Source organism: Mus caroli, unplaced genomic scaffold, assembly GCF_978045245.1.
Source record: "Mus caroli unplaced genomic scaffold, Mus_caroli_1 scaffold_4, whole genome shotgun sequence".
Classification (NCBI taxonomy): domain Eukaryota; kingdom Metazoa; phylum Chordata; class Mammalia; order Rodentia; family Muridae; genus Mus; species Mus caroli.
In genome coordinates this window covers 5,241,588-5,267,105 of record NW_028227259.1, presented here as the reverse complement: position 1 = coordinate 5,267,105, position 25,518 = coordinate 5,241,588, and the positions used below count along the sequence as shown (strand labels likewise).

The window sequence follows — 25,518 nt, the reverse complement described above, 5'->3', positions numbered from 1 at the left end:
ATAGAGGTCAAATCCCCAGTGTGTAAAATAGGGGCTTTACACAAAACCTCCTCCCAGGCTCATCACCCAAAGGGGTCTTGGTCTGCTCCCGTGTCGTTTTTCCTGGGGGAAGGACACTTGGACACTCAACCTTCTTGAAAGATGACATGTCTCCCTAGAATAGGCTCATATATGCCACATAGCCCTTCTACTGCAGTGCTTAGCCATGCAACTCTCTCGGGCTGCTGAAGCACACTCACTCTATCCCGTGCAATGAGACTAGCCTCGTGGGGTGCAAGAGCTGAGTGGCCAGCGACCTATTGCTTAAGCATAGATAACCATATATCAGGGGAAACACCATGTTCTAGTGCTGCAAGCGCCTGGGAAATAACCACGTCTCTCCTAATTTGGGCCTTAAGCTTACAGACCAATCAAAGAAGCAACACTAATCCACAGCAAAGAACAGCTCCAAATAATTCCACCCCCACCCATTCTTTAAAGAAGGAAAAAGTTGAAAAGATAGTCCTTAGGTCAGGGACAGGTCCAAGTGCGTGGGGCAAGTCTCAATTTTCAAAGGGTCTGTTCAAATTTAGCCGTCCAATTCTGTATCTCCCAACGCTGCTCTCCCTTTGTTGTTATCGCACTGAACATCACCAAGACGAGGGACATCAGTATTCCCTTGGTCAGTCTGGATTTTTCGGGTGAGTCTTTCTGGTATCCAAAATGGGTTGTCTTCATTCTGTGGAAAAACACAAACAGCTCCCCTGGATCTTATCAAAATAGGATCCGGGCCTTTCCATTTGTTATTTAAAACATCTTTCCATTTAACCATCTCTTTGGGCCTATCTGGCTCTGAACAATGTCGTTCAGCCGCGGTATGGCCATGAGAATCAAGATTTAAAAAATTGAGTGTAAAAAGTGCTGTAGACACAGACACTCTTGGTACTCGGGGTAGAGCCTCCTCGACTCCCCCTTTCTGTTTTCTTAGATAGGATTTGAGGGTGCGGTGCGCCCGCTCAATAATACCCTGTCTTAACTGCTTGTTGACATATGAAAAGAAATAAAAGGGCTTTTAACACTAGAGAAAGTTCAAGACCAGACATACCTTGTAAAGCTGTAACGAACGCGCATCAGTTCCCCAGCTGAAGAGTTCTGAATCTACGTCGGATCCTTCTCAACAGTCTGTTTCCGGGAACACTTCATTACCACAGTTCCCCAGCTGTAGAGTTCTGAACCTACACCGGGTCCTTCTCAACAGTCTGTTTCCGGGAACACTTCATTAACCGCTCCTTCCCCGTGATGCAGTAGCTCGCGGGTTCCGGCACCATTTATTGCCCGCGCTTTTGTTCCCCTGGTAAGAACACGCTCAGGGCAACCGGAATCTTCTGCAGCACAAGCTTTATTGCTTACCCCATCAGGAGCCAGTGGAGAAGGGAGCCAGAGAGAGAGCCAGAGAGAGAGAGATATGGCGGAGCCCCCTCCCTTTTATGGAGGACTGTCCTCCGCCTCGGACGTGTCACTCCCTGATTGGCTGCAGCCCATCAGCCAGAGTTGTCGTCACGGGAAAGGCAGAGCACATGGCGTGGAAAGCTACCCCGGCACATGCGAAGCTTGCTTGTTTACTACTTAGAACACGGGTGTCAGTGCTATCAGCGCCATCTTGTAATGGCAAGTGTGAGGACGGCTCCTTACACACTGGATCTTTCTTTGATTTCAGGCTTGATGACTGCTTGTATTAAGTACCAAGTTAGACTGTGTTCAGTAGATTATAGTGTAGAGTAGAATTTTCGCTTTATGTGCTGTACTTAGAAATGGCATTTTCTATCTTATTTTCTTATTTTTTGGCTCTTACTGAAATGGGAACGTGGTTGACTCCAAATGCCTCCCTTGACTAAACTTGGGGTGTTCAGCCTGCAGCAGCAAACCCTCTGATCAGCCCGGGACACTTGGTTGTTCTGTGTGACATGGGGTCTTGGCCATGTGTTTTCCCAACTTTACTGGAATTCCAGGGTCTGCCCCGCCCATGCCAATGCCCTTGTTCTGCTCCGAGTTTTTCTGTTCTTGGAATTCTTGCATGACTTCATCAAAGGTAACTTACTGAAGTGTATTCTTTATATCTTTATAGCTATTCACAGGAAATTACAATTGAAGCAAAATCCCAAATCTGAAATGGTATATCAAGGGAATTGAGAAAGTCATATTAAAAACTGGCACCACAGCAAATGTTATCAAATATTCTTTAATTTTATACTATTAACTCTTGGAAAATATTCCAAGGAAATAATTGAAAATACAGAAATATTTTGTTAGTACAAAGACATTACCTCAATTGTTCTCTTAGTAAAAACTGAATATACTCTATATGTTTTATTAGGGCAATAGTAAAAGAAATGTCTGTGTTATATAAGAGCTTTATATAAAAAACCCTGGATTGTGAGCAATGTATGATATCATGTACAATATACGATATAAAAGCTAGAAAAATGAAAAATAAACAGCCTTTGTAGATTAGGCAGAAAAATGTCAAACTCAATGCCTTTTCTTTATTTCAGTGACCCACGGGAAGATTATGCAAAGATCTCCTTTTAGCTCCAGGCTAGAGCTAGGGATTCTCAGCCTGCTGACGGTCACCTTGGGAAAGGCACTGTGCACACAGGAAGCCCGAGCTGGCTGCATCTGACCCATGACCCACTGCTGCTCGCCTACACCCTAGCACTCCACCATTCTCTCAGCTATCCTTTCCTCGCTCCAACGAGTTCAGATGGTTCCTCTTAACTGCACCACTTACAATGATAACAAAGGCAGATTATGGAAGCTACATGTTTGTACTAGAAGTTAATTTCACAGATGCTTAATACTGAACAGTATTTGCAATGTATAATGAAGAAAGCACTCCACCACCGCAAGTGATCCCAAACAGCACAGTGAAACTGTAGTAGTATTTGCGTAGCTTACTAGCTAAAATTCTGCCTTATCTGACATTTTTGTACAAGGCTATTATCAGCCTGTGTCTGCCTGCGGCACTTGAAAAACCCAATGGATCGTCCACTCTTTCCCCATCGTCCCTTAACTTAGGATCGCTGCTCAACTCTTACCCCATCTCCCCTCAAGCGGTCCCTTGTGGAGGAAGAATCTTGGGACAATTACATAGCTTTCCATATATCCAAGGAACAGCTACTTCAAACCAATTTTGTTGCAGTATAAAATATTTCCCCATAGTAAGTGTCAGTATTGGTAAGAGCAAAAAATCAAGGGGTACACATGACTACATACTCACTATGGCACGGCTGGGGTGTGTGTGGCTCAGTAACATATCATTTATCTAACATGTATAAGGCCTTAGGTTTGAGCTCAGCACTACAGCTAAAGCCCAAATAGCCCCAGATCAGTATGACAATAGTTATGATCACCACTCCTTCCAGGAAACGAACTAACCCTCTTTCTGTCTACTTCATTTGGGGCATTCTCTAGGCATGCCAAGCAAAACCTTTAGTATGACCAGTGTTGCTTTTTCACTTACATCAGCCCTTGAGTTAGGGAAGGAAGTTGCGCACACTCTTCCAGAACTCTACAAAACATTGCATCATTCAAGTTGCCCATAATCACAGTGGCATCCCTGGGGTTTCTGGGAAAGGAAGTGAGGGAGGCCCGCAATGAGTCATCACGTGACTGAGGCAGTGAGGGCTCCCTTGCTACTCTGGTCTTTCAAAGTGAGGCAACACTTCCTACTATGATGATAAAGTTAGGACCATGACAAGAGAAAATGCTTTCTTATAACTGGATACATTATGCTTTAAACATTTACTGCAATAGTACAGAAACTCTGGCAAATTCAACTGTAGCTTAAATATCCGATTTTCCGTTCAGTGCTGATTGTGTGTACTTTGAGTTTCTTTCCCAGCCCTGGCGGATGCGAGTGAGGGTGTTGTCTATGCATGGCATGATGAGGATGAACTTCAACACCAGCACCGCGCAGGGGATGATGAGTGCCAAAATATAAGCCGAAGGAAGGCTCCACCTTAGAATCGAAGGGCTGAGGAATCTCTTTCCACCATACACCAAAGTATGGGCTGTGCACAAGACCAGGGTCAGATAACCCAGTTTGGACTATAAACAAATAAACAAACAAAAAATAGAAGTCAACATCATTCACAACTTTCAGTGAAATACTGTGTGCCAATGAAGCTTACTTGTCCACAACCACAAATTCATGACGCTGTTATGGTATTTAGAACACTGCTAGGTTTAGAAAAAAATTATAATCTTTCTTCAGGATGATAAAACATTTCATTAAAACTATAAAAAGGCTTGTTTATTGATGACATCCAAGTTTTATGTTAACCTGACTTGACAAAGAAAAACGTCCTAGGAATAAACTCTTTAGGTTAGGAGACATGAATGCACCATTTCTGTCCACAGAGGGAACTCTTTTTATGGGTCATCTTATCAGGTGTTCAGGACCGAATGACTTCTACAAGCTCTGCATTCTCTTCTGTTACTGGTTCAAGGCCAGAGGCTAGCCCATTTCCATCACAGTACTGGTTCAAGGCCAGAGGCTAGCCCATTTCCATCACAGTATTGCTAAGTATTGTGGAGGCCCTGAATTCTGAAGCTCAGTTTTCCTTTCTGTCTTAATTCCTTGAATTTGTCTACATTTGGCCTCTCAGAGAAACAGCTGGATTTGATAACCAAATCTAATGTCAGTTACTAATGGTCTGTTTTATTATACTGTTGCACAAGGAACATGCATGGGAATTATCTGGAGGGCTTGTTAAAACACATTTCTGGGCTCCGTCTTCAGAGCCTCTCATTGCCTGAGTTGGGTGGGGCCTGGAGCTTTGTGGCCTAACAAGTTCCCTGGGTGATGCTTTAGCTGCTTCTCTGCATGCGATAGACACTGTGAGGACCACTGCTCTCCTGGAATAGGTACCGCCTTTTATGAGGTGTCTGGTGGTTAATACTTGGACAAATTGAATTTCTCTCACACAGGCCAGGAATAAGTCTAGGGTGATGATACTTATCAAATTTTTGTTGAAGTTTTAAGCTTTATGGTAAAACTCCCTTTTCTTATCAATATGTCCAGATTGTAAAACTGAATTTTGTCTTTGCGTCCTTTTCACCTTTCTACCTGGTGACTCCACACATAGTTAATAGCTTCTTGGTGCCCTTCACTCTGTAGTCTCGATGGTGGCTCTGGGTATATTCAGGGTCTCGGCAAGCTGTCCCAAGCAGGAACTCATACCCGTATCGAGTCTGTCTGTCAGTGTCTGAGTTCATTTTTCTGACTGAACTGCTAATAATGTGACTAGGGAAGTACGGGAGCCAAGTGGAAAACTTAGGCATGATATGAGAGTAAAACTGGAACATTTGTAAAAAGCTATATTCCTTTTGAAATACCAAGATGTTTAAATCTGATACACTTACCTGGACAAACCGGAACTCTCTCCAGTTGACCATGTTGCTTACTGATGGCAAGGAAGTGACTCCCAACAGAAGGAACAGAAAAAATCCCAGGATTCCCAGCGCCAAGTAGGAATCATTGATCCAGGCATAAGAGGTAATAAATGGGCTGTCTTTATTACTTAGGGCCTATGAAAAATTAGAAACAATTACAAGGGGGACTGAAACACACCTCTCTCATTGTGTAACTTGCACAAAGCAAATTGTGTATCATTTCTTATTGACCACTTACGAATAGCTTTGGAAAGTACTTTTGAATGTTTTGAGCAGAAAAGGTAATTAATTGATTCTTCTGCAATTTTGTTATAATTCTAGGAGTCACATAGGGGGTTTTAATTCATCTTATATATCTAAAACAAGTCAATATTTGTGCTAATCTTCTTCAGTACATGGCTTTCTGTTTCTCAAACAAAAACAGTGTTATTAAACAGATATGTCAAAATTCACTTTTTATATTATGTTTACTCTCTATCTTTCTTCCTTTCTTACACACACACACACAAATACACACACACACACACACACATGCACACACAAACGCTTGCACACGAACACACACGTTTGGGTCTTTCATGCTGATTATGTCATCACACAGCATTAAATCTTTCATATCACAGTGTGAGAAGAATCAGGCCATGTAGTGTGATCCTTACACAAGAAACTTTTGTTGGGGAATGTGTGAGGGTACTGTGGACACAGTACCGGCAAGTTATTGAAGTTATTGACTAAATAGCCTTAGAGAATGTTACAAGATATTTAGAGACCATTCATTTCTAAATCAGACCAGTCTTGCAGCATCTCTGCTGTAAATTCTGAAAGGCTACTTGTGCTGATTTCATCTTTGAGTATTTATTCATTAGATAGTATTTGATATTTGTTCAGAATCATTTGGTTTTCCATATATTGAGAACAATTTCTCACAAGTCAACCATTAATGGATTTATAAGCACCCTTTTATGAATTTGTTGGTAGTGTTGTAGCACATGTTTGGTCAACTCCATACTTTGTGGACAGTAGTTTAGACTTCAAAATCAGAAGCTTGAAACATAAGGAAGGTTGTGTGTTTAGTGACTCTTACCTGAATCTGTCAGTTGGTCAGAGTCTCTGTGAGCCCAGGATTATAAATCTAGAGTCACATGAGTCTGGACTCTAATTTTTATTTTCAGTAGTTCTATGTGATCACAATTGGATTAGTTTGCAAGCCCCAGGATAGGGTTTCTGGTTATTGATAATTAAAAAAAATAAAGATGCTGAGTGGGTATGAAAGTTCATGCTTCTAATCCCAGAATTTGGAAGATCAAGGCAGAAAAGCCATGAGTTTGAGGTCAGCTAGGCCTAAATCATAAACTGTTTAAAGCACAAAACAGAGCAAAAGACCAACTTTGGGGAACAATGTTCTGCAGTTGTGAAATGGATTGTGGTAGAGCAAGATGGTGTTTTGATTTAAGGAGCTGAGAAATACAGAGGAGAAGAAATTTACCTGAGTAATGGTTGCATTTCTCAGCCTCCATCGAACATAGTAACGGATAGGAATCACAAGTGTGTAGATGACATGAAGGAAGGCAAATCCCAGAGCTACCAAGCCCAGTTGCTTTCTGCAAAGCATCCAATGGTCAAGCCAGTTTGGGAATCGGCGGTACTTTGTGCCTCGATAGAGCTGCAGAATGGCAGCGAGAATACCAGGGAGGTACACCAAGGCCAGCAGGATCAGCGCTGTTATAGGAAAGACACGGTTCGGGATGGAAATGGCCAGGCGGAACGTAGCATCTGTCTTCCCATTCACGTAGGGGTATATCACCTCTCGTATTGCACAGTACACAAAGAAGAAGACGCACAGCACAGAGGACAAATAGAAAGGAAACCTCCACATTGGAAATAGTTGCAGAGGGTAGTTTTCAATTTCACTGGCTGCCATGAGGGATCCTTGGTCCAGTGGGGTGAGCCCAAGTGTACGAGCAATGTCCATCACTCTGTGTTTGGCCTTGCTGTCATTTCCACAGACAAATACCTGAGTCGAAATAATGAATTCCATAGTTATTATTTCCTTTATTTAATGATTACCATTAAGCTTTATATAGGCACCACATAAAAAATACAACAGCAAACTATTTTTGAAACAGAGATAAAGAATTTTATCTAGCAAGATGAAGCTGTGAACGAACTGGCATGTGTGTTTCGGACAGCGAAAGACCAAGCTCTTTGGTTGAGGGTAATGTTAGGCACATAATGTTGCTATAAGCTGAGATTCTCTGCAGCATGAGTGGTTTCATCTTTCTCTTGAATGTGGGCACCACATCATATATGACTGTGGCTAAACTCGGGCCATAAATGGGCCCAGTTTCACACAAGTGAAAACAGAGTCAACAAATAGTTTGTTTCCAGTCTGGCAAGAGAATTCTAGATTCAGACATGATTCGGTCCCATCAAACTACTAATACACACGAACCACAATAGACTACACTTCTCAATGAACCCTAAGAAATTGCCCTTAGCACAATTAGAAAAATGAAATATTTAATAGGAATTTTAAAAGAGTTGTATTCAGGTATGGACATATTAAAACATTCACCTTTAAACGACTGAATTCAAGTTCATTTAATCTTACCTGCCGACTTGCATCTAGTGTTCCTGACTGGAGAGCCCAGGCTGAGATGGTGTTAAATGCTTTGACCACGTGGGCTCCTGGCACCAGCTGAGCAAGGTATTCTGCATTTGATTCTGGATACTGATTGATTTTGAGGTTGTTACTGACGTCTACCAATACTTTTCCTTTGAGACAATCAACTAGTTCTGGGAGGAAATCATAGTGCTCTCTGTGCGTGGCTAGGATTATGATGTCAGACTTGGATGCTGCTTCTGAATAGCTCAGGACCTCTGCCCCCCTGGGCAGAAGGCTGGACACCTGGGGGTTTCGACTCCCAAAAACGATAGAATAGCCACACTGAAGCATTTTCAATCCCAGTGACTTCCCGAAATCCCCTGTTCCGAAAATGCAGACAACTCCTTGCTTTTCTGAGGAATCAGTAGTCAGAGGAAACTCATCTGCACGTGCTTTCTCCATTACTGAAAAGCAAACAAACGAAATACGGATCATCAGCATGTAACTGAGATACCCCAAGACATTCAGAGGAAAAGGTGCCATGCTTACAAAAACAATTGAATATCTTGCCTGGGAATCCAGCCACAATTCGTATTCAGAAGCTCGTTTTTTTATACAAGTTCACACAGTAATTTATCTCACTCTCTCGTCTTGTGGGGGATAATATGTCTTCTTTCAGGATACATTTTCTCAAGTTCTACTTGAAACCGTCAGCTAATGTAGAGTTTCTTTTTTTTTTCCTCTTGGGTAGGGATGGGAATTTTAATGATTTATTTTTCCATGCTGAGAAATGCACTGTCTACCAAGGGCTAGACAGTTGGCAAATATTTGTTAAGTATGAGCAGGATGGAATGGGAGTGGCAGAAGGAGCAGGGTCCTCCCCGTGTCTCAAGCAAGGGGTGCAGTCAAGAGGAGGGGCTGACACGCAGGGGAGAGAGAAGCGGCAAGAGAGGATGTTGCCAAAGACATGACTTCTCTCATTCAACCGGGCTAAAAGTAACATCAGTGAGTCACATGTGCAGTTCCCACACCAACTCTAACGGTGTTGGCCTTTACACAGTAGCTTTCATGTCAATCACGAAACACAGACACACAGACACACACAGACACAGACACAGACACAGACACACACACACACACACAAAACCGCACCTTTTAAAAAAGGGAGCTTTGGACATTTCCTTTTGTGTTCAGCTCACGACAAAGCCCTGTCATCTTAGCTGCGCCTGACTGAGGTTGTGCGATTGCAGCACACACAGACCATGCAGGCCTCTGCACTGAGGCAGGACTCATGAGAGAGATAAGAAATACAGGACGTTCCTGTACCATCGCAGAAACTGTGACTAACCAACATAACTGAATCATCTTACAAACTATCTGGAGATGCCCTCAGCAGGTATCAGGAAGGGCATGAACACATGTGGGAAAGTATCTGGGGTTGAAGATGGTTCTTCATATGCAAGCACGGCTGCCCTTTCAAAAGTTCTTATCATCTATGAGGCAAATTAGTATTTAGCAAATTTAACTAGCAGCTAATCAGTTAACATCCACATATACAATATTATATACGACTATATATGTGTATATCTGTGTATATTGATGTGTTCAAGACAGGGTTTCTCTGTGTAGCCCAGGCTGTGTTAGAACTCACACTCTGCAGATCAGACCAGCCTCATAGAGATCTACTTGCCTCTGCCTCTTGAGTGCAGGGATTAAAGTTGTGTATCACTACTGCCCACCAATTAACAACTATTTTCATAGAGAAAATCTTCAGGCTGTCACCTGATACGCTTACCATTCCGTTCTGTGCACCTACTGTGTACCCCTCTCCTCATTTGACCCCTACTACTTTATTCTAATGTTTTGTTCCTCATACTGGATTACTGTGTACAGAAATTATAGAACTGGTAAATTCACCAGCACTAAGAGACTAACTTCTCTGCAGCAATCTTCTCACTGATTGTTATAAATGCAGCAATTCCAGGTGGTTTGGGCCATTTGACCACTATGAATTGATGCATTCTAACATTCTCTAAAGTTTTGTAAAAATCTAGCTTATAAATATAAAAAATGGATTGTGTGGTTTTTATATGGGCTTATTGGGGTTGGAAATTACTACAATGTGGTGTGTGTATGTGTGTGTGTGTATATGTGTGTGTGTGTGTATGTGTGTGTGTGTATGTGTGTGTGTATGTGTGTGTGTATGTGCATGTGTGTATGTGTGTGTGTATGTGTGCGTGTGTGTATGTGTGTGTGTGCATGTGTGTATATGTGTGTGTGTGTGTGTGTGTGTGTATGTCTGTGGAGACCAAGAACAACTTTGGGTATCATCCTCATGAAAACTCTCTATCTCCTTAGACAGGGTCTCCTATGGGCCTAAAGCAAGGCTAGGTTACCCAGCAGTGAACTCAGGGACCCATTTATATACAGCTCTCAAGCTCTGAGATTATGAAAACCCTCTATGCTTAGAACTTGTACATGGGTCAGAGAATCTAATTCAGGTCCTTGTGCTTGTAAGACAAGCACGTTATTGACTGAGCCATCTCCTCAGACCACTTCTGCACAGAATAACTTGCAATATGGCCTTTGGTAGCTTATTCAAACTCAGTCTTATTTAAGATGAGAGATAGTATCTGCTTATGAGATATTGAAGCTTAATTTATGTATCTTGAAACAGTTCTTGAGGAATGAATGCAAGTTTATCATTAATAGGTTATTTAATCTATTTTTTAATCTAAGGACTTTAACCTACTAATTACTTAATATGTATATAAAGCATATAACTTGAGCAGCAATCATGCCAACATAACTGTGATTATTTTAAGTACATTTAAAAAATCGGAACCAGAGACTAGAATGTGTCTGCTTTCTCCACTTATTATTTTTTATAAATAATTTCTTTTGTGAAATGGCTATAGACCATACGAACATATCAAAACACTTATGTAGAAATGGGTGAAGTATGAATTTCTCTTATTTGTATTTTTTCATATTTTAATTTATTATCCTCTTAAGGTATACCTTGGCAGTTGAAGGTAAAATTCTTGGGATGTTGGTTCCTCCAACTCTTAAAATTTGTTTGCACTTTCCAAACTGCAGAGATGTCACTGGGTAAATTGCAGATGTAAAAACTGGTAAGGGGATAATAAAATATTACTGACTGGCCCAATAAAAGAAAATGCAGCTTACTTATTCCCCAAGCACTTCCTGATGACCAGGGTAGACGCGCTAAGGTTATACTTTATGGCCACAGCTTGAGACTCACTTTAAATTTTCCTGGTTCTATTTTTAGTCTCCAGGCAGAAACTAAGCTCTGCTCAGCAAACACTGCCCAGTAGAAACTTAGTTTTGGGTCTTCCATTCCATCTGTACCTCTTGCTTCTTGTCATAGGGCTTCTCTAAGACCCATGCCTGCTTAGCCTTCAGGCATACAGGGTCCATGGGGGCACCACAAACCAACAGGGGGAAGGCCTCTGTGAACTCTGTCTTTCTTTTGTGGCTCTTTTGTCTTCTGGCACTCAATCTGACATATTTCCTAAGATTCCTCACAAGGCCCCAGTGGACCAGAGCACTCATTATCTGTGACCATGGTTAACCCATGGCCCTCTTGCACTGTCTTTCCATGTTCCCTGGCCATGCCCTCTGCCCTCTCTTCCGCTTCCCAGAATGAGGTCTCTAGTAAATCTTTGGCACACAGTCCTCTGCTTGCAAGATTACTCAGAATAATGATAAAAACAAATAATGTGGAAAAAATTTAGCATTTCTTTGGAGATTTGATCCTGAGCTCCTGGAAAAATATTGTAATTATAGATGTTTACAAAAATAGGATGTATGCGTAGGGCTTGTTTTACAATTGGTGCTACACAAAGAGGGTTACCACACCCATGTCAGACATATTTGTACCTCAGAATAGCTACATGGAAACGTGGGTTCATGAAGGTGGGAAGGTTTCCTGCTCAGACTTTTCAAAATTTCCTAGCCTACTGTTAGACATAAAATTCAGGAAAACAGGAAATCGTAAGAAAGGCAGCACACATACAGAGTATTTACTGAAGGTAAAATGGGTTAAAGAATTACAACAACTGTGTTCTCTTTCTCTTGGCCTTGTGGGCACTACACACCCTCAGCTGGGTAACTAGAAAGAACAGGAATTTCCTAGCTTGAAGGGCCTCCAGAATGGTTTACTTCCTATGGAAACACCTTCCATAGAGTGGAAGGTGAAGTGATTCCACAGGAATGTATACACAGGCTGCAAAGGGACAAAGGTCACTTTGATGGTCACAGACACAGCTGTCATCGAGGTGAAGAAGAATCTCGCCCATCACGTCCATCACGTCCATCACATTCATCACGTCCATCATGCTCTTCTGTCTGCTCACTCTACCCCAGGCATCGGGAACAGAGGCAGCAGTCTGTAGAGACGTTCCTACTGATGCCTCCCCCCAGCATGAGAGTCATGTGAGCAAATGGGAAAGAGATATAGACCATTCCAGCACTGGGCATCTCTGCTACTTCTCTTCCTAGTCACACACATCTCTCTCCAGAGTTGGTTCTGATTTAGAGTCCATTTTAACCAGCTCTCTATAGTTTTGTCTTTCTGAGAATGTTACAGAAATGACATCACAGGCTATAGAAACAAGCTGATAGCCCTCTGTTTTCCCTCTTGTTTGTTTTCACTCAGGACAATGCCCCTGAGGGTCATCCATGTTGTTTTGTTTAACATTATTCACACGTTATTTCAGTTTCACTTAAAAAATTTGTTCCTGGAGACCAAATCGAAAGCTTGCATGTGCCAAGCATATAACATACCGCTTAGTTATACTCCCTGTTTTAGAGCTATCTTCATCTAATGTAGAACCTTTTAGGTGTCTCTAACTTGGCTCACTGCAGTAAGCACTCATGTACCAGGTCTGGCATGACAGTAAGTTTCCATTTGTTTGGGACAAAGGCTCCGTGAAATGACTGGGTCATAGTGCAAGTCCCTGCTCAGTTTCAGAGTGAGCTTCTTGACCACTCTCCAGAGACCACACTGTTCTATGTTCCTCCTTAGTGGTGTAGGAGTTCCAGTATTTTTTATTTATTATTTTATTTTGTTATTTCAGTGTGGTTTTAATTAGCACGTCTTTAATGGCAAATGACACTGAACATCTTGTTATGCACTTACTTGTTATGCATTTGTTTATCATCCTTGGTGAGACATTGTTTCATGTCTTTTGCCCATTCTCTCTCTCTCCTGGTCTCCTCCTCTCCTCTTCTCCCTCCCTCCTTCCTTCCCTTCCTTCCCTTCCTATCTTTCTCCCACTGTCCCTTCATTCCCAAAGATAAAGTTTTACTCTAGTCCAGGCTGGTCTAGACAGCTTTATAGTCCAGGGTAGTCTCAGACTTGCACAATCATTCTTCCTGACCCTCCCAAGTTCTGGGATTATGGATATGAACCACAACACACAGCTTTTTGCCCATTTTTAAAAATTATATTTCATATATGTGGATAGACATATTAAATATAAGACTCTTGTTAGATACATGATTTATAAATATGTTCTCCTAGCCTGATATTTTTTCATGTCTTATAGGGTCTTTGTAGAAAAAGAATTTTAAAACTTCATGACATTAATTTATTGATTCTTTTCTTTTATAGATTATTCTTTTGATATCTAAAAACTCTTCATGAAGCCCTGGGTTCTAGATATTTTTCTGAAAGTGTAAAAATTAACTATGATCTATTTTTAGCTCAGTTTTACAAAGTTTAAGGCTTAGTTAGGTAAGTGTGTGTGTGTGTGTGTGTGTGTGTGTGTGTTGCCTATATAAATTAACTAAACATTTATCCTTCATTTGTTGAAATAATATCCTGTTTTATTAATTGCTTTTGCATCTTTGTTAAAAATCAATAATCCATGTACGTGTGGGTCATTTTCTGGGGTCTCTATTCTGCTCCAGTAATCTATGGATATGATTTTTGCCTATTCCATATAATACTGATAGCTATAAGCATGTATGTATATATGCATATATATGCATATATGTGTATACATATATAATGTTTAGACATAGACACATGTCTAAAAAATCGATAGTCACTCTATCTAATGTATTCTTTAAAAAACTATTATAGCTAGTCTAACTCCTTCTCCATTGAATTTGTAGAATAATCTTGCATATTCACAAAATTTCCTTTTGAGTTTATATACTTTTAAAAAAATCAATGTTTTAAAAATTTAAAATTCATTAAACAGATTAATTAAAATTTTAGGAGATTAAATTCATGAGCTGTGTTAAACATATTAATTCATTGGACTTCCAAGATGATGACAATTCAGTTGAAAAGTACTTGTTCGATATCATCCTGAGGACCTAGCACTCAGGTTAAAAGCCAGGTGTAGTGGATGCTTGTAATCCCAGGGAAGGGAGGCGGAAATAGGAAAATCTCTAGATCTAGCTTAATTGGTGAATGCTAGGAAATGGTGAGATCTTGTCTTATAAAATCCCAAGGCTGATGTCTCATACTTAACAACCCTGTCTATTGATATGTAGTCTCCACACACATATATCTGTGTATGTACATGGTCTCTCTCTCTCTCTTTCCCTCTCTCTCTCTCTCTCTCTCTCTCTCTCATATACACACACACACACACACACTCATGCAATAGTAGCCTGTAGATAGCTAATGAATAGAAAGAAGTTTCTAATGATGGATTAGAGTATAGACTTCATTTAAAAGAGAACTGAAAACTTACAGTTATTTGTGTTCTAGAACCCTGGTATCAAATGGCACATTTTACCACGGTCAGTACCTTAGGGGAGAATGTCTTTTTCAGGTCCTTTAGTAAGCATGTCAACGACCTAATCATGGCTCTTCCAAAACATGGTACTTTCTCATCCTGAGATTAGAAAATGGGCCATTTGTTTCATCCCCAAGGTTTGTAGAATAAAGAGGAAAAAATGTAAATATTTATATATGTAATGGCATTTCTAGAGGAGAAAAGAAAGAAAATCTCTTCTGTTTGGCACACATAATTTTAAAAGTAAGTAGCCACCATGATTTTCTCTGTCATCTTTAATTCTAAAAAAATGAAAGAAAATTCAAATTATTTACATAAACACTGACTGTCAGTTATTTACACACAGCTAGAGTCAGCGTACTTATTAACTAACCCAATTTTATGTTTTTATGCAAAGTAAAAATGCAAAAATAAATTTCATATGTAAAAGCTTTGGAGGTAATCAAAGCAAATCTCAAGAGAAAATTACTGTTGACACAACACACAACTTTTAGTTTCAGGAAGTAGCGTCATGGGCCAGCTCATAGGTGGGCAGAGAGGACCCACTCAGAGATCTTGGTGGAGTGAGGAGGAGGGGCTGCCTCTGGAGTACAGACAGGCATCACACTTTCCTGACTTCAGTCATGAAAGATTTCGTGGGATCATTAAGGATTTTGGAGAAACACACACTTCTATAAAGTGTTATTCTATGAAGTAGTATGTCTCTGGCCCAGTGGCACATTCAAATCAGGTTGAGAGCTTGCACAAAAACTGAATGACTCTTGACACATTTCACCTTCTTCACAAGTTTTCCCTGTAATCTTGACTGAAGGCTAGAATTCCTCTCTTTATGAGGAAATCCAAAGGCTGAATGAGGCCCGACTGTGCACACCTCACAAGGGACAGAGTCCAAGAATGTCAGACTCAAGACTCGGCCTCAGACTGCACGTAGCTTTTCTCTGTCACTCTGTCAAGGAAATATTACAGAGAGCTGCTACCCAACCCGAGAAAACCACCCAAGTCTCCCATGGAGTTCTTTAACAGCAACACACAGCAAAGCACGGTGGCTGGTTAGTCATTTACTTGAAACAGCCTTTAGAGTCATGCTGCCTTTTTCTCCATTTGAGAATCCAGCTTAGAATTCTCAAATGCTGCTTCAAACATCTGAATTCTTCAGAAACTATCCACCCTGGATACACGCGCGTACACAGACCACCAGCCCACAGGCCCAGTGAGGATGAAGAGGCAAAGCATTCAGATGACTTATAGAGTGCATTGATCCCCTGGAAGAAGAAAGTCAAAGCTCTGGATCTGTATGCTTCAAAACCTGTCTGTGTATTATTATCGAAAATTGGACAACATTATTTAATAACCAATAGGCTGGGTTAGACGGTGGAAGTGCTCCAAACAATACAGAATAGGGTTACAGAGTAAAATTGCTCTGAGAGGAGCAGTAAGATTCTGAGTGCTGCTCAACGTGAGTCTCTTCAAGGAGATGCATGTCAATGAGGACTGCCAAATTTAATAAGTAAAAACACATGATACCAATTAAATTTGAGTTTCAGCGAATGAGTAAGTTTTAGAGCAACCATATCCTTTGCAAAGCCTGAAGCACATTCACACTAAATCTATGAAATTCAGGTTTGACAGGGATGGTGCATTTTATGTGATATCTTCTATCAAGCTGATCCCTTGCAGTCAGAGGGGAAAGTAAGTATGTATATGTTATCCGTTGTGGTATTAAAGGCTATCTTTACAAAATCATCACTAAAATAGTTTAATTAGTCCTGGCACGAGGGTGGTGATGTAGAAGAACGGTTTTGAATGTCAGGCCAACCTAGGCTCTAGAGGAACCAGGCCAGCCAGGGTTGCCCAGGAAGACTCTGTGTCCAAAAGCAACAGTACATGTAATTACCTTGACTGGGAAGCAATACTTGGCAGTTGGTAGCCAATTTCTCTGTTGGGTATATGAAATGGAAGACTACTAGATGCTTTATGTGTTTGTAGATCTCTGTGATTGAGAGATGACTGAAGAACATGAGAGATTCTCTGAAGGGATACTCCAAACCTGTCAGCAGCATCCATCTTTAACTGAATATTGATCATAAAGCTTCAGTAAGTGATGATCATATAGAACAGAATGGAAATACCAATGGCCATCACACAAAGCTTGTACTTATTTAACAGTAAAAAAATACTCTGAAGAAAAGATTGACCTCACAGAAATTTAGAGCTCATGAAAACTAAGTTTTAGACCCTGCATCTAATATACATAACTTTATTTGTGCTGTCGGAGACAATCTCATATAGTTCAGGCAGAGGGTAGCCTTGAACTTTTGATCCCCTGCTCTACCTTCTGAGTGTTTGGGGTTACCAGAGTAGGCTAGGATTCAAGCCCGTGGCTTTGTGCATGCTGTACAAACACTCTACCACCTGAGCTTCGTCCTCTGATATGTGCGTACTTCTCACAGATACACGGGGTTGCACACTAAATTCCTAATATGTCAGTTGAAGTAAAACTCACAGCAAACACATATAGGATAAGTCACCATTGTGTAATTTACAAAACCATTCTGGTAACTAAAATTAATAATAGCATACGTTCCCAGACGTACGTCCCCAGACGTTGTCTCGTTTTGCCATACTGCCCAGCTGGCTTAGGACTTGCTATGTAGCCAAGGTGGGCCTTAAATTTAGGGCTTTCCTATGCTGAAGTCCTGGGTGCCAACAGGTGTGTGCCACAGAGTTCATCAGAAGTTGATGCCTATTGCTCATTTATTCAACTGAGAGTTAGTGTCTGGAAAATAGATTACAGCATTACTTTGTGAGAAATGCTGTTTATCTCAGGGAAGCCTAGTCAATGACTAATCTCTGTGTTCTCCTATTAACCAACAGAATGATACACAAAACTTAGTGTACAAATTGGTTAAGTCATAAGAATGTAACTAGAGAGAACCTTCGCATTAATATTGTGTGGTTTATATATTTTGACATGAACTGCTAATGTCCAGGCAGGAATGAGCTGCGTTGGTAGCTGAACTCCAGTGATCCTGTCAGGGGACAGAATCCTCATTCCCTTTCAGAGATGGATGACAACATAGTAGTGTAGGCCTGTTATATATCTTAATTCCAGTGTGGAGGAATTATTTTTAGAAAGTTCTTTGTTGGTATTGTAGTCCATTTGGGCATCACATGGGTGCACGGTGTTACAGTGATAACTCAGCACTATCTGTCAGGGTAAGTTAAGATAGTTTTGTGATTTCTTGGCCATGTAGGTTCAGTGTCTGCTACCTGGGCATATTAGACCCTTTACTTGAGGCCTGTGGTACATGGGATGGCTAGAGATTCAGTTATGCCTTGGTTAATTTACCTTGACAACTACCAGGACTTTCAATCGGGACCAACTTACAAATCTCTAGTTCATCAGTGATGTGGCAGCAGGAGCAGAAGGCAGAGGTCACCACCAGCAGAGAATTCGTTCTCTCTTGATGGCTGACTGCAGGGTATCTGACATTCTATGAACATCTGGCTAATTTGGCATCTCCAGCAACTTACCAAACATTTAGCGTCAGTTGGTGGGTTTGGCTTTTTTGGGGGTTGTCAGAGATGTTTAGGACATGATTTAACAATTTTAATTTTCAGGTAACCTTGTCCAAATAAAATGAATAGTCATTCATGTCACTGGGAATTATTATCTAGATATTGGTAACTGCTAAACCAGTCAGGAGACAGAATTTGTCTGTGTATCTGATCTCCCTGCCTCCTCAGAAACCCTTCTCACGGGCCCTTCCATTCTGTTTTAAAATAGCTTGCCATTTTTAGAAATTTCTGGGGATTGCTTCGTCTTTCACCTTTGGGCTAACATTTGCCTCCATTTGTAAACTGGCTCTCTAAGGGATGGGTCCCAGTTTCTCTAAAAGAAGCATCAGAAGGATACAGGCCTTCCACTCCCATCCTTCTATTATACTATGATACACAGCTTCTAAGCGGTGCTAGTTGATAAATGCTTTGAGAAAACAGCTTTTCCCTTTTAATACCAGGATTTCAATCTGAGCTCCCTCTAGTGGCTGGAGCTGGTTTGCCGGGTAGAAGCTTGAAATCAGACATGTACTTTTCACATCTTGGAAATCACCAAAGGCTGCACATTAGGACTGGTTTTCTTTAGAGAGCCAGGGACCACAGCACCAGCTCCATTCCTACCTCTCATCTCATCTTCTCCCAAGTATGGCCTGTGCCTACGGAGGTGGCAAAGCAATTGGGTGGATAGATGAAACCACTTTTTTTTTATCCTGATTATATTTTATGTCTAAATCTTTCCTTAGAGGCATTCCTTCCCCAAAGGCTCCCAGGGTAATTTAGAAAACAATCCATGTGACTTCTAGCAGTGCAATAACAGCCTCATACTCTTGTCTCCCTTACACATTGGGCCAACACAATTTAGGCTGTAAATCCAATACCCTTGGACTCTTGCTTCCCAAAGGGAGTCTTTGTGAACTCATTCCACCAGAAATATCTTCCAGTTTCTCAGACATGACTCAGAAATATGGCAAGGAGAGTTTAGGATATCAGTCTAGAGAAAAATGTACACCTGGCACATTATTGTTAACTGCAAGGAGCTAAGTGATGAACTGCTTCACCATCTCCCCAGTTCCTACATGGTTTCTGTTTCAACCTCCCCCCATTTCTTTGACTAGTTTTCCATATTTCTATGTCACAGAATTGAAGATGATAAACAAACTACCTTTGAACTTCTATACTGAAGAAGAATTAACTAGAAATACAGCTGTGTGTGTAAAAGAATACAGTATAAACAGGTTCTTTTTGAACTATTAATGGGCTTCACATTTCGTGGTGGTCCATTAATGTACCATAATGTCACTAAAAAGAAAGTGAAACAGACACCACTTTTATACTGTCTTCTATTAACAAGACAGTTATAATAATTTGACTACTTTTATGTAAAAAAAAGACACTTAACCTTCTCTCCAAAGGGCGGGGTTAAGATCTGGACTTTGATGGTGTTAACCAAAAGTAATAGATCATTCATTGTCATTAACTATGTACATCCTTGGGCAACATCTTTCCAACACAGAAATCAGTGTCATCGGGAGTGATTAGGTGAAGTTTCGTATTTCCAGGACATTTGCATAGCTTCTTTGTAACAGACATTGTGTTAGGCAAAGGCATGAAGTGAGGAATCAGAAAGTGCCTGTCCTCAGGAAGCTCAGGTCTCAGAGAGAAGACAGCTTAGGGCCAAACCATTACCACACACATGAGGGTCAGGCACAGGCATGGACAGATGCTGCTGGGAGACGGAGGAGAACGTTCACTAAAGCCTGCCAAGTTGCCTCAGCTACCATTTCCTTAGGTTGAAAGGTGAGTTCAGTGTTTCCAAATTGTAAAAAGAGCATGTATCGATGAAAGATACAAGCTTCCCATTGAACATCAACTATCTTCCTGTTCCCCAAGTCCACAGCTCTGCCCACTAACAGTGTGCTAGAAGATACAACTTCCTTCTTAATGTATTTTATGTTCCTTAATATTGGGTGCCAAGACCAAAGAGACTATCTAGTTTGTGTTCTAAAAACTTAAAAAATTTTAAAAGTGTGTGTGTGTGTACACATGTGTGTGTGTGTGTGTGTGTGTGTGTGTGTGTGTGTGTGTGTGCATGTTCGCAAAGGTGCCCAAGAATCCCCTGGAGTTCGAGTTATAGGTAGTGGTGAATCTCTTGACATGGCTACTGGGAATTCATCTTGGGCCCTCTACAAGAGTGCTGGGCTTCTACTCTTACTGCAGAACCATCTCTCCAGCCCTGCTCAATAACTCTTCTTTAGAGATGTGCCATATAATTGGATTGTTACTTCTTAGTCTTCTTTTAATTCATAATTACAGCTCTTAACTTTTCAAAATTACCCTTCCCATACATTTTCTTTGGTTTTAAGAAAAAGGGTGAACTTTATTCTGATGTAAGGACTGATGATGTACTTTAAATTTAAAAGAACCACACATCCCTCAAAATTACCTTTCAGAAACACACTTCTGTCAAAGTACAGTGTGGAAAGAGCTCGCCACACATGGCAGGATGAACTCTGATTGTGGTGCGGAACTTAGAAGTTAGATTAGGTTGTATCTCTCTGCCTCTCTAGGCTGTTTAATTACAGTGGAAATATTTCTTTTAGTAGTTCAGGGCATTCTTTTTTGCAAGGCCATGTTCCTAAAAGGCAATCTTCAAACAGCATAAGCATTCTTTGTTCTTTATTTTTCAACAAATGTGGGAGAAAACTTATTTCTATATAGGCCAAGCAATTTTCTTATCAAATATGCCTTAAGTATTGATTATCCTTTAGTTAGTTACCCAGTTTGACTCTTTGCAGTACTTCCTTCTTCTTAACAAAAGAACAAGTGTTAATTAAAACCATTTTGGAAATGACCTGGAAGTCAGGGAGAACCAGCTGAGTGGGTTTAAAATATCATGGAGAACTGCTCAAGAAACCTTTATAATTGACTAAGGCGCCATTCGCTTTGGATGTGAAAGAGACACAGGTAACATCAGAGGTCCTGTCTTTGTAAATTTCATTACTATTATTATCTAGTCTGACCTAAAGCCCATCTGGAAAAATTAACTCTGTACGGCCTGTTCCTGCTTCTTGTGGTGTGAAATATGTGTAGATAAGCTGTAGGTGCTTACCAAGTGCTCTCTTCGGATGGCAACTCAACTGGGTGCCCTAACAAGGCCTCCAGCTTTAAAGGGTGGCTCTGTTGACTTTGATTCCCTCTCACCAGGAGTTTGTCAGTCTTTTAAAGACTTCCAAGAAAATGATTTTACAGCAGCTGATAAAATATACCTAGATTTAATTGTATGCATGAGGTGAATGCACATGTACCTATTTGTGTGTGTAGAGGCCAGAGGTCAATGCTGGCTACCTTCCTGCATTGCTTCCCATCATTTGTTTTCATTAGCACACATTAATTATACATGATAGTGGCCTTCATTATAACATTTTATTCATGTACATAATGCATTTCAAATATATTCACCTCATTAATTTTACTTGTCCCCTGCCCACACCTGCTACCTAATCCTCCTTCTTCCCATCCAGCCTTCCTCCTATCCAGGGAGTCTTACTAATCCTGGAGCTCACCAGCTCCAGGCTTTGACAAAGCTAGCCAGCCAGTGAACTCCAGGGAGCCTTCCTCCAGTCACCTCAGTGCTGAGATTACAGGTATAAGCTATGGGAACCAGGTTTTATGAGAGTGCTGAGGGCTCGAACTTGAGTCCTCATGGATTTGGGGCAAGTACCTGACCTACTAACCATCTCTCCAGTCCTTAAATTTATTACGGTGGGAACTAGATAACGAGGATCACAAAAAACTGACGTGTTTTTGTGACTGCAGAATCAGCTATGTATTCTTTGAAAGTGAAATCTATATCATTTAAACACTGGCATTGATGGCACAGGTAATTTAAGGGTAGTCCTTCAAGAGACAAGGCACTGTGGAGTGATTTAGACACTCCGTTTGTGTTCTATAACAAACCTATTTCTCTAAAGTTGCTTGCAATACACTGCAGAGCTTAATGGGTTTAGTTTTTTCTTTTTTACCAAAGGTTATGAAAATCTATTTTTTTTTTCTTCTAAACAGCAGTAAGCTTAGTAAGCTTGTGAAAGGCAGCTGTCTGTAGAACATGCCCAAGTCAGAGGTCTGGTCTAGTGTGTGCTGCTTCCTGCACTGCCAGTTGCTATGTGAATTTTAGCAGAACCATAAATGTGGCCAAATGGAGAAAGTGCGATGACCCAATTTAATGTACACATGTAGCATTTACTTTACGGCTTTGAGGCTGATACTTGAGAGTGCTCCATCCTGTTTTCTGACCCGGTGGTGTTTGCCATGCAGGTAGAATGCTTGCTGGTAGGATTTCACGCCGCGCTAAATCACAGTGCTCTGAAAAACTCGGGGCCTTGCAAAGGCCATATCTCAAAAAAGTTACTGCTTCAAATAAATGTGCCATTTTATAAAATTACACCTACTGGATCAGAAAAAAAAAAGGTTCTTTCATGTGAGTGACACTTATATGACTGCCATTTATACAGAATTGGACATTCTCACACAGCAAGGCTGAAGAATGGTTTGAAAGCCAGAGTATTCTCTGAATGATAAATGTGGTGAAACTTTTAGATGCTCCTGTGAGAACGGTTGGGTAATTTCCTTGTAACAACCAAGCTTGCGTTATTATGGAAAGTAATTACTCAGGTATACCTGGAGCATTAGCAAGACTTTCGACACCGTTCACAGCGGTAGCACCTCATGTCATAAGGCTGTTTTTACCCTGGTAGAGCAGCATTGTGTGGATCCTCTTGGACCAATAGGCTTTCAAGTTAGATTTGTGGAACTGAGGCCACAGTTAGAACTAAGAGCAGAACTCTAAACACCCCGATCCGTGGTTCGGGCGACTTGCTTTCCAGGATACACCGTTCATGTTTTAAAGAGCCATGCACTGAAAAATAATAAAGGCAAAAACAATCCCAAACCACCTGTCATCTGCCTCTGGACAGGCGCTCTTTCCCTCAAACTACGTCACAAACAATATACCTCTAGAAAAGCAATCGCTAAGCTGCTTAAGGATATTTAAATTAAGATCAAGGAAGACCGACTGCCCAATTTCATCTCTGTGAGAAGAAGTCCTTAGATTTAGCCTTATATTGCTGGACTGCACACCTAAGTTCTTCCAGGCTCCTTTCCCGTGGGCACTTCAGATTTGTAGGAATCCAGTTAGACAGAGAAAGAATCCAGCTGGGTCTTTCTCTTTGGGAGTCTTCTGCACCTTGATGAGTAATAAATACAACCTCAGGAAGGTAATGATTGGCTGAATGGCTCAACTGATCCCGAAGCAGCCTTTTATGAGAAGGCTATGGGGGTGAGTGTGCCTCTATCTCTGTATCAGCTGGCTGGAAAGTAGAGTCCAGAAAAGAAGGGCTGGAGGTGGGCTGACAGAAATGGAACCTCAGCCCCTGGCGAAAGCAACAAGGCAAAAGAGCCAGTAAAGTGACCCACCTGCGGAGAGGCGCCCGGAGGGACGGAGGGACGTTGGTCTGGCGCGGCTACCGTGGGCTCTGCCTTCTAGGCTTGCAGAGGTAGCCAGCCTTTGCTCAGCGCTGGTTCCAGGCTCCCGCTTTTAAGCCAAAGAGCGGAGGGAGGGCCCGCTTGATTTCGCAAGAGGAGCTGTGAAGCAAAGTTTCCGGGAAGAATTCAACCTGGGAATCCCGCACAGCTGGAAGGACCAGAACTTTTTGTGCAGCTCTGGCTCGCAGATGTGGACGTTCTCCGCTGCCAAGCGGGGTATAAAAGGGGTTTTCCGGAACCTTTGGGGTGGGACATCCCAGGTCAGCTGCAGCCTAGAGAGGCAGAGAGATACTCCTTTTCTGTTAGAGCTAGAGGATTCTGGGTAGCTAAGAAAACAGTACATGGGCAAGGAGCTTAGGCATTCCTCTTAGTTGCCTCTCTTCTTACGAAATAGTGGCGTCTTTCTCCTGCCAGGAGCCCTGATTTTTAACAGAGTGAGAGCTTAAAAGATGGAGAGTTTTCAGGTCTTCGTCTCAAATGCAGATGTATCTCAGTGTTCTCCAGGGCTCCAAAGTTACTTATACCCAGGCAGCTCAGTGCATCTCCTCCTGTTTATTCCTTCCCTACATGGTAACAATGCAATGCAAATGTTACCTAAATGGATGCCACACTTTATTGTTTGGGAGAGAAAGACAACAATAAAACAACAATACCTGCTTACACATGCAGAAAAGAAGAATATATATTTTTTTCCTAAATAGTTTTGATTCATTGTTTATTGAAACCACACTTGGAAAACCCATGGAAGTGAAGGGCTGACCACGTATACAATTGGATTGGTGTATCTTTCTATAGAGGAACCCAAATCTACCCCTACGGTGCTTCCAGACACAAAGAAACATGACAACGTGGAGGAAAGAGCATACCTACGTTGCTGTTTTACAGTCTAAAATACATCATTCTTCAAGTTTGTCTTTCTCCTAACCATCTGGTTTAACTTCCGTGGCGCTCTTGCCGAAGTTCAGATTCACAGTCTCAGGGGAGTGTGTTCTCAGAACTATGAAACAGACTCTTAGCCTTGATTGCAACTCTTTTCCTATGACCCGTGGAGTCAGCTGGGACCTCAGCGTCTCCCCAGAGGTCTTGTCCTGACAGCTAGTTGATTAAATAACTTCTTTGAGTGACATGGTTAGGGCATCTCACTCCCTAAGAGATTTACTATGTTTGTAGCTCTTTCTGGGCAGTTTTTTATCATACTTGATATAGTACCACATCACGAATATCTACTGTGCTTATTGATAAACCTACTCACCATTCTTGTATTTTGCAGAGTTCATCAATACTATTTGCAGGCCTGAAAAGAACTTAAACATAACAAAACAAAAAACATCCACTAATTTTGTGATTGAATTTTCTAGGTTTGCAGACTCACAGGTGAGAAAGGTATGTGTCTAGGGAAGAAGACATCCAGCTCTGTCTCCAAGAAGAAGGAACCCTCATGATTGGTGAACTTGATAGCTGGGTGAGAGACTGGGAAGATTGGGATTTTAGAGCGCAGGCTTAGGGAGGGTCTTACGGGCTTTGTCTTGATGATTTGCCATGGGGTATCATCCAGCTTTAAGCCTTGATACAGAGACCCAGTTTTGACATACTGACTGTGCT

General features: G+C 41.3%; 1 protein-coding gene across 2 annotated transcripts; it reads right to left on the bottom strand.

The window, feature by feature from the left end:
* Nucleotides 1-2,200: 2,200 nt before the first annotated feature.
* On the bottom strand, nt 2,201-24,100 carry Steap4 (STEAP4 metalloreductase). Of its 2 annotated transcripts, XM_029477705.2 has the most exons (6): nt 23,848-24,100; nt 11,060-11,169; nt 8,045-8,502; nt 6,920-7,447; nt 5,404-5,568; nt 2,201-4,086 (listed from the first exon to the last, which is right to left on the bottom strand). In XM_029477705.2, the coding sequence occupies exons 3-6, from the start codon at nt 8,498-8,500 to the stop codon at nt 3,823-3,825; spliced, it is 1,413 nt and encodes a 470-aa protein (XP_029333565.1). In that variant the 5' UTR covers nt 8,501-8,502; nt 11,060-11,169; nt 23,848-24,100; the 3' UTR covers nt 2,201-3,822. The 2 variants fall into 2 exon arrangements, with proteins under 2 accessions (XP_029333565.1, XP_021019512.1); XM_021163853.3 differs by lacking the exon at nt 11,060-11,169 and having other exon boundaries at nt 23,848-24,099.
* Between the last annotated feature and the right edge of the window lie 1,418 nt (nt 24,101-25,518).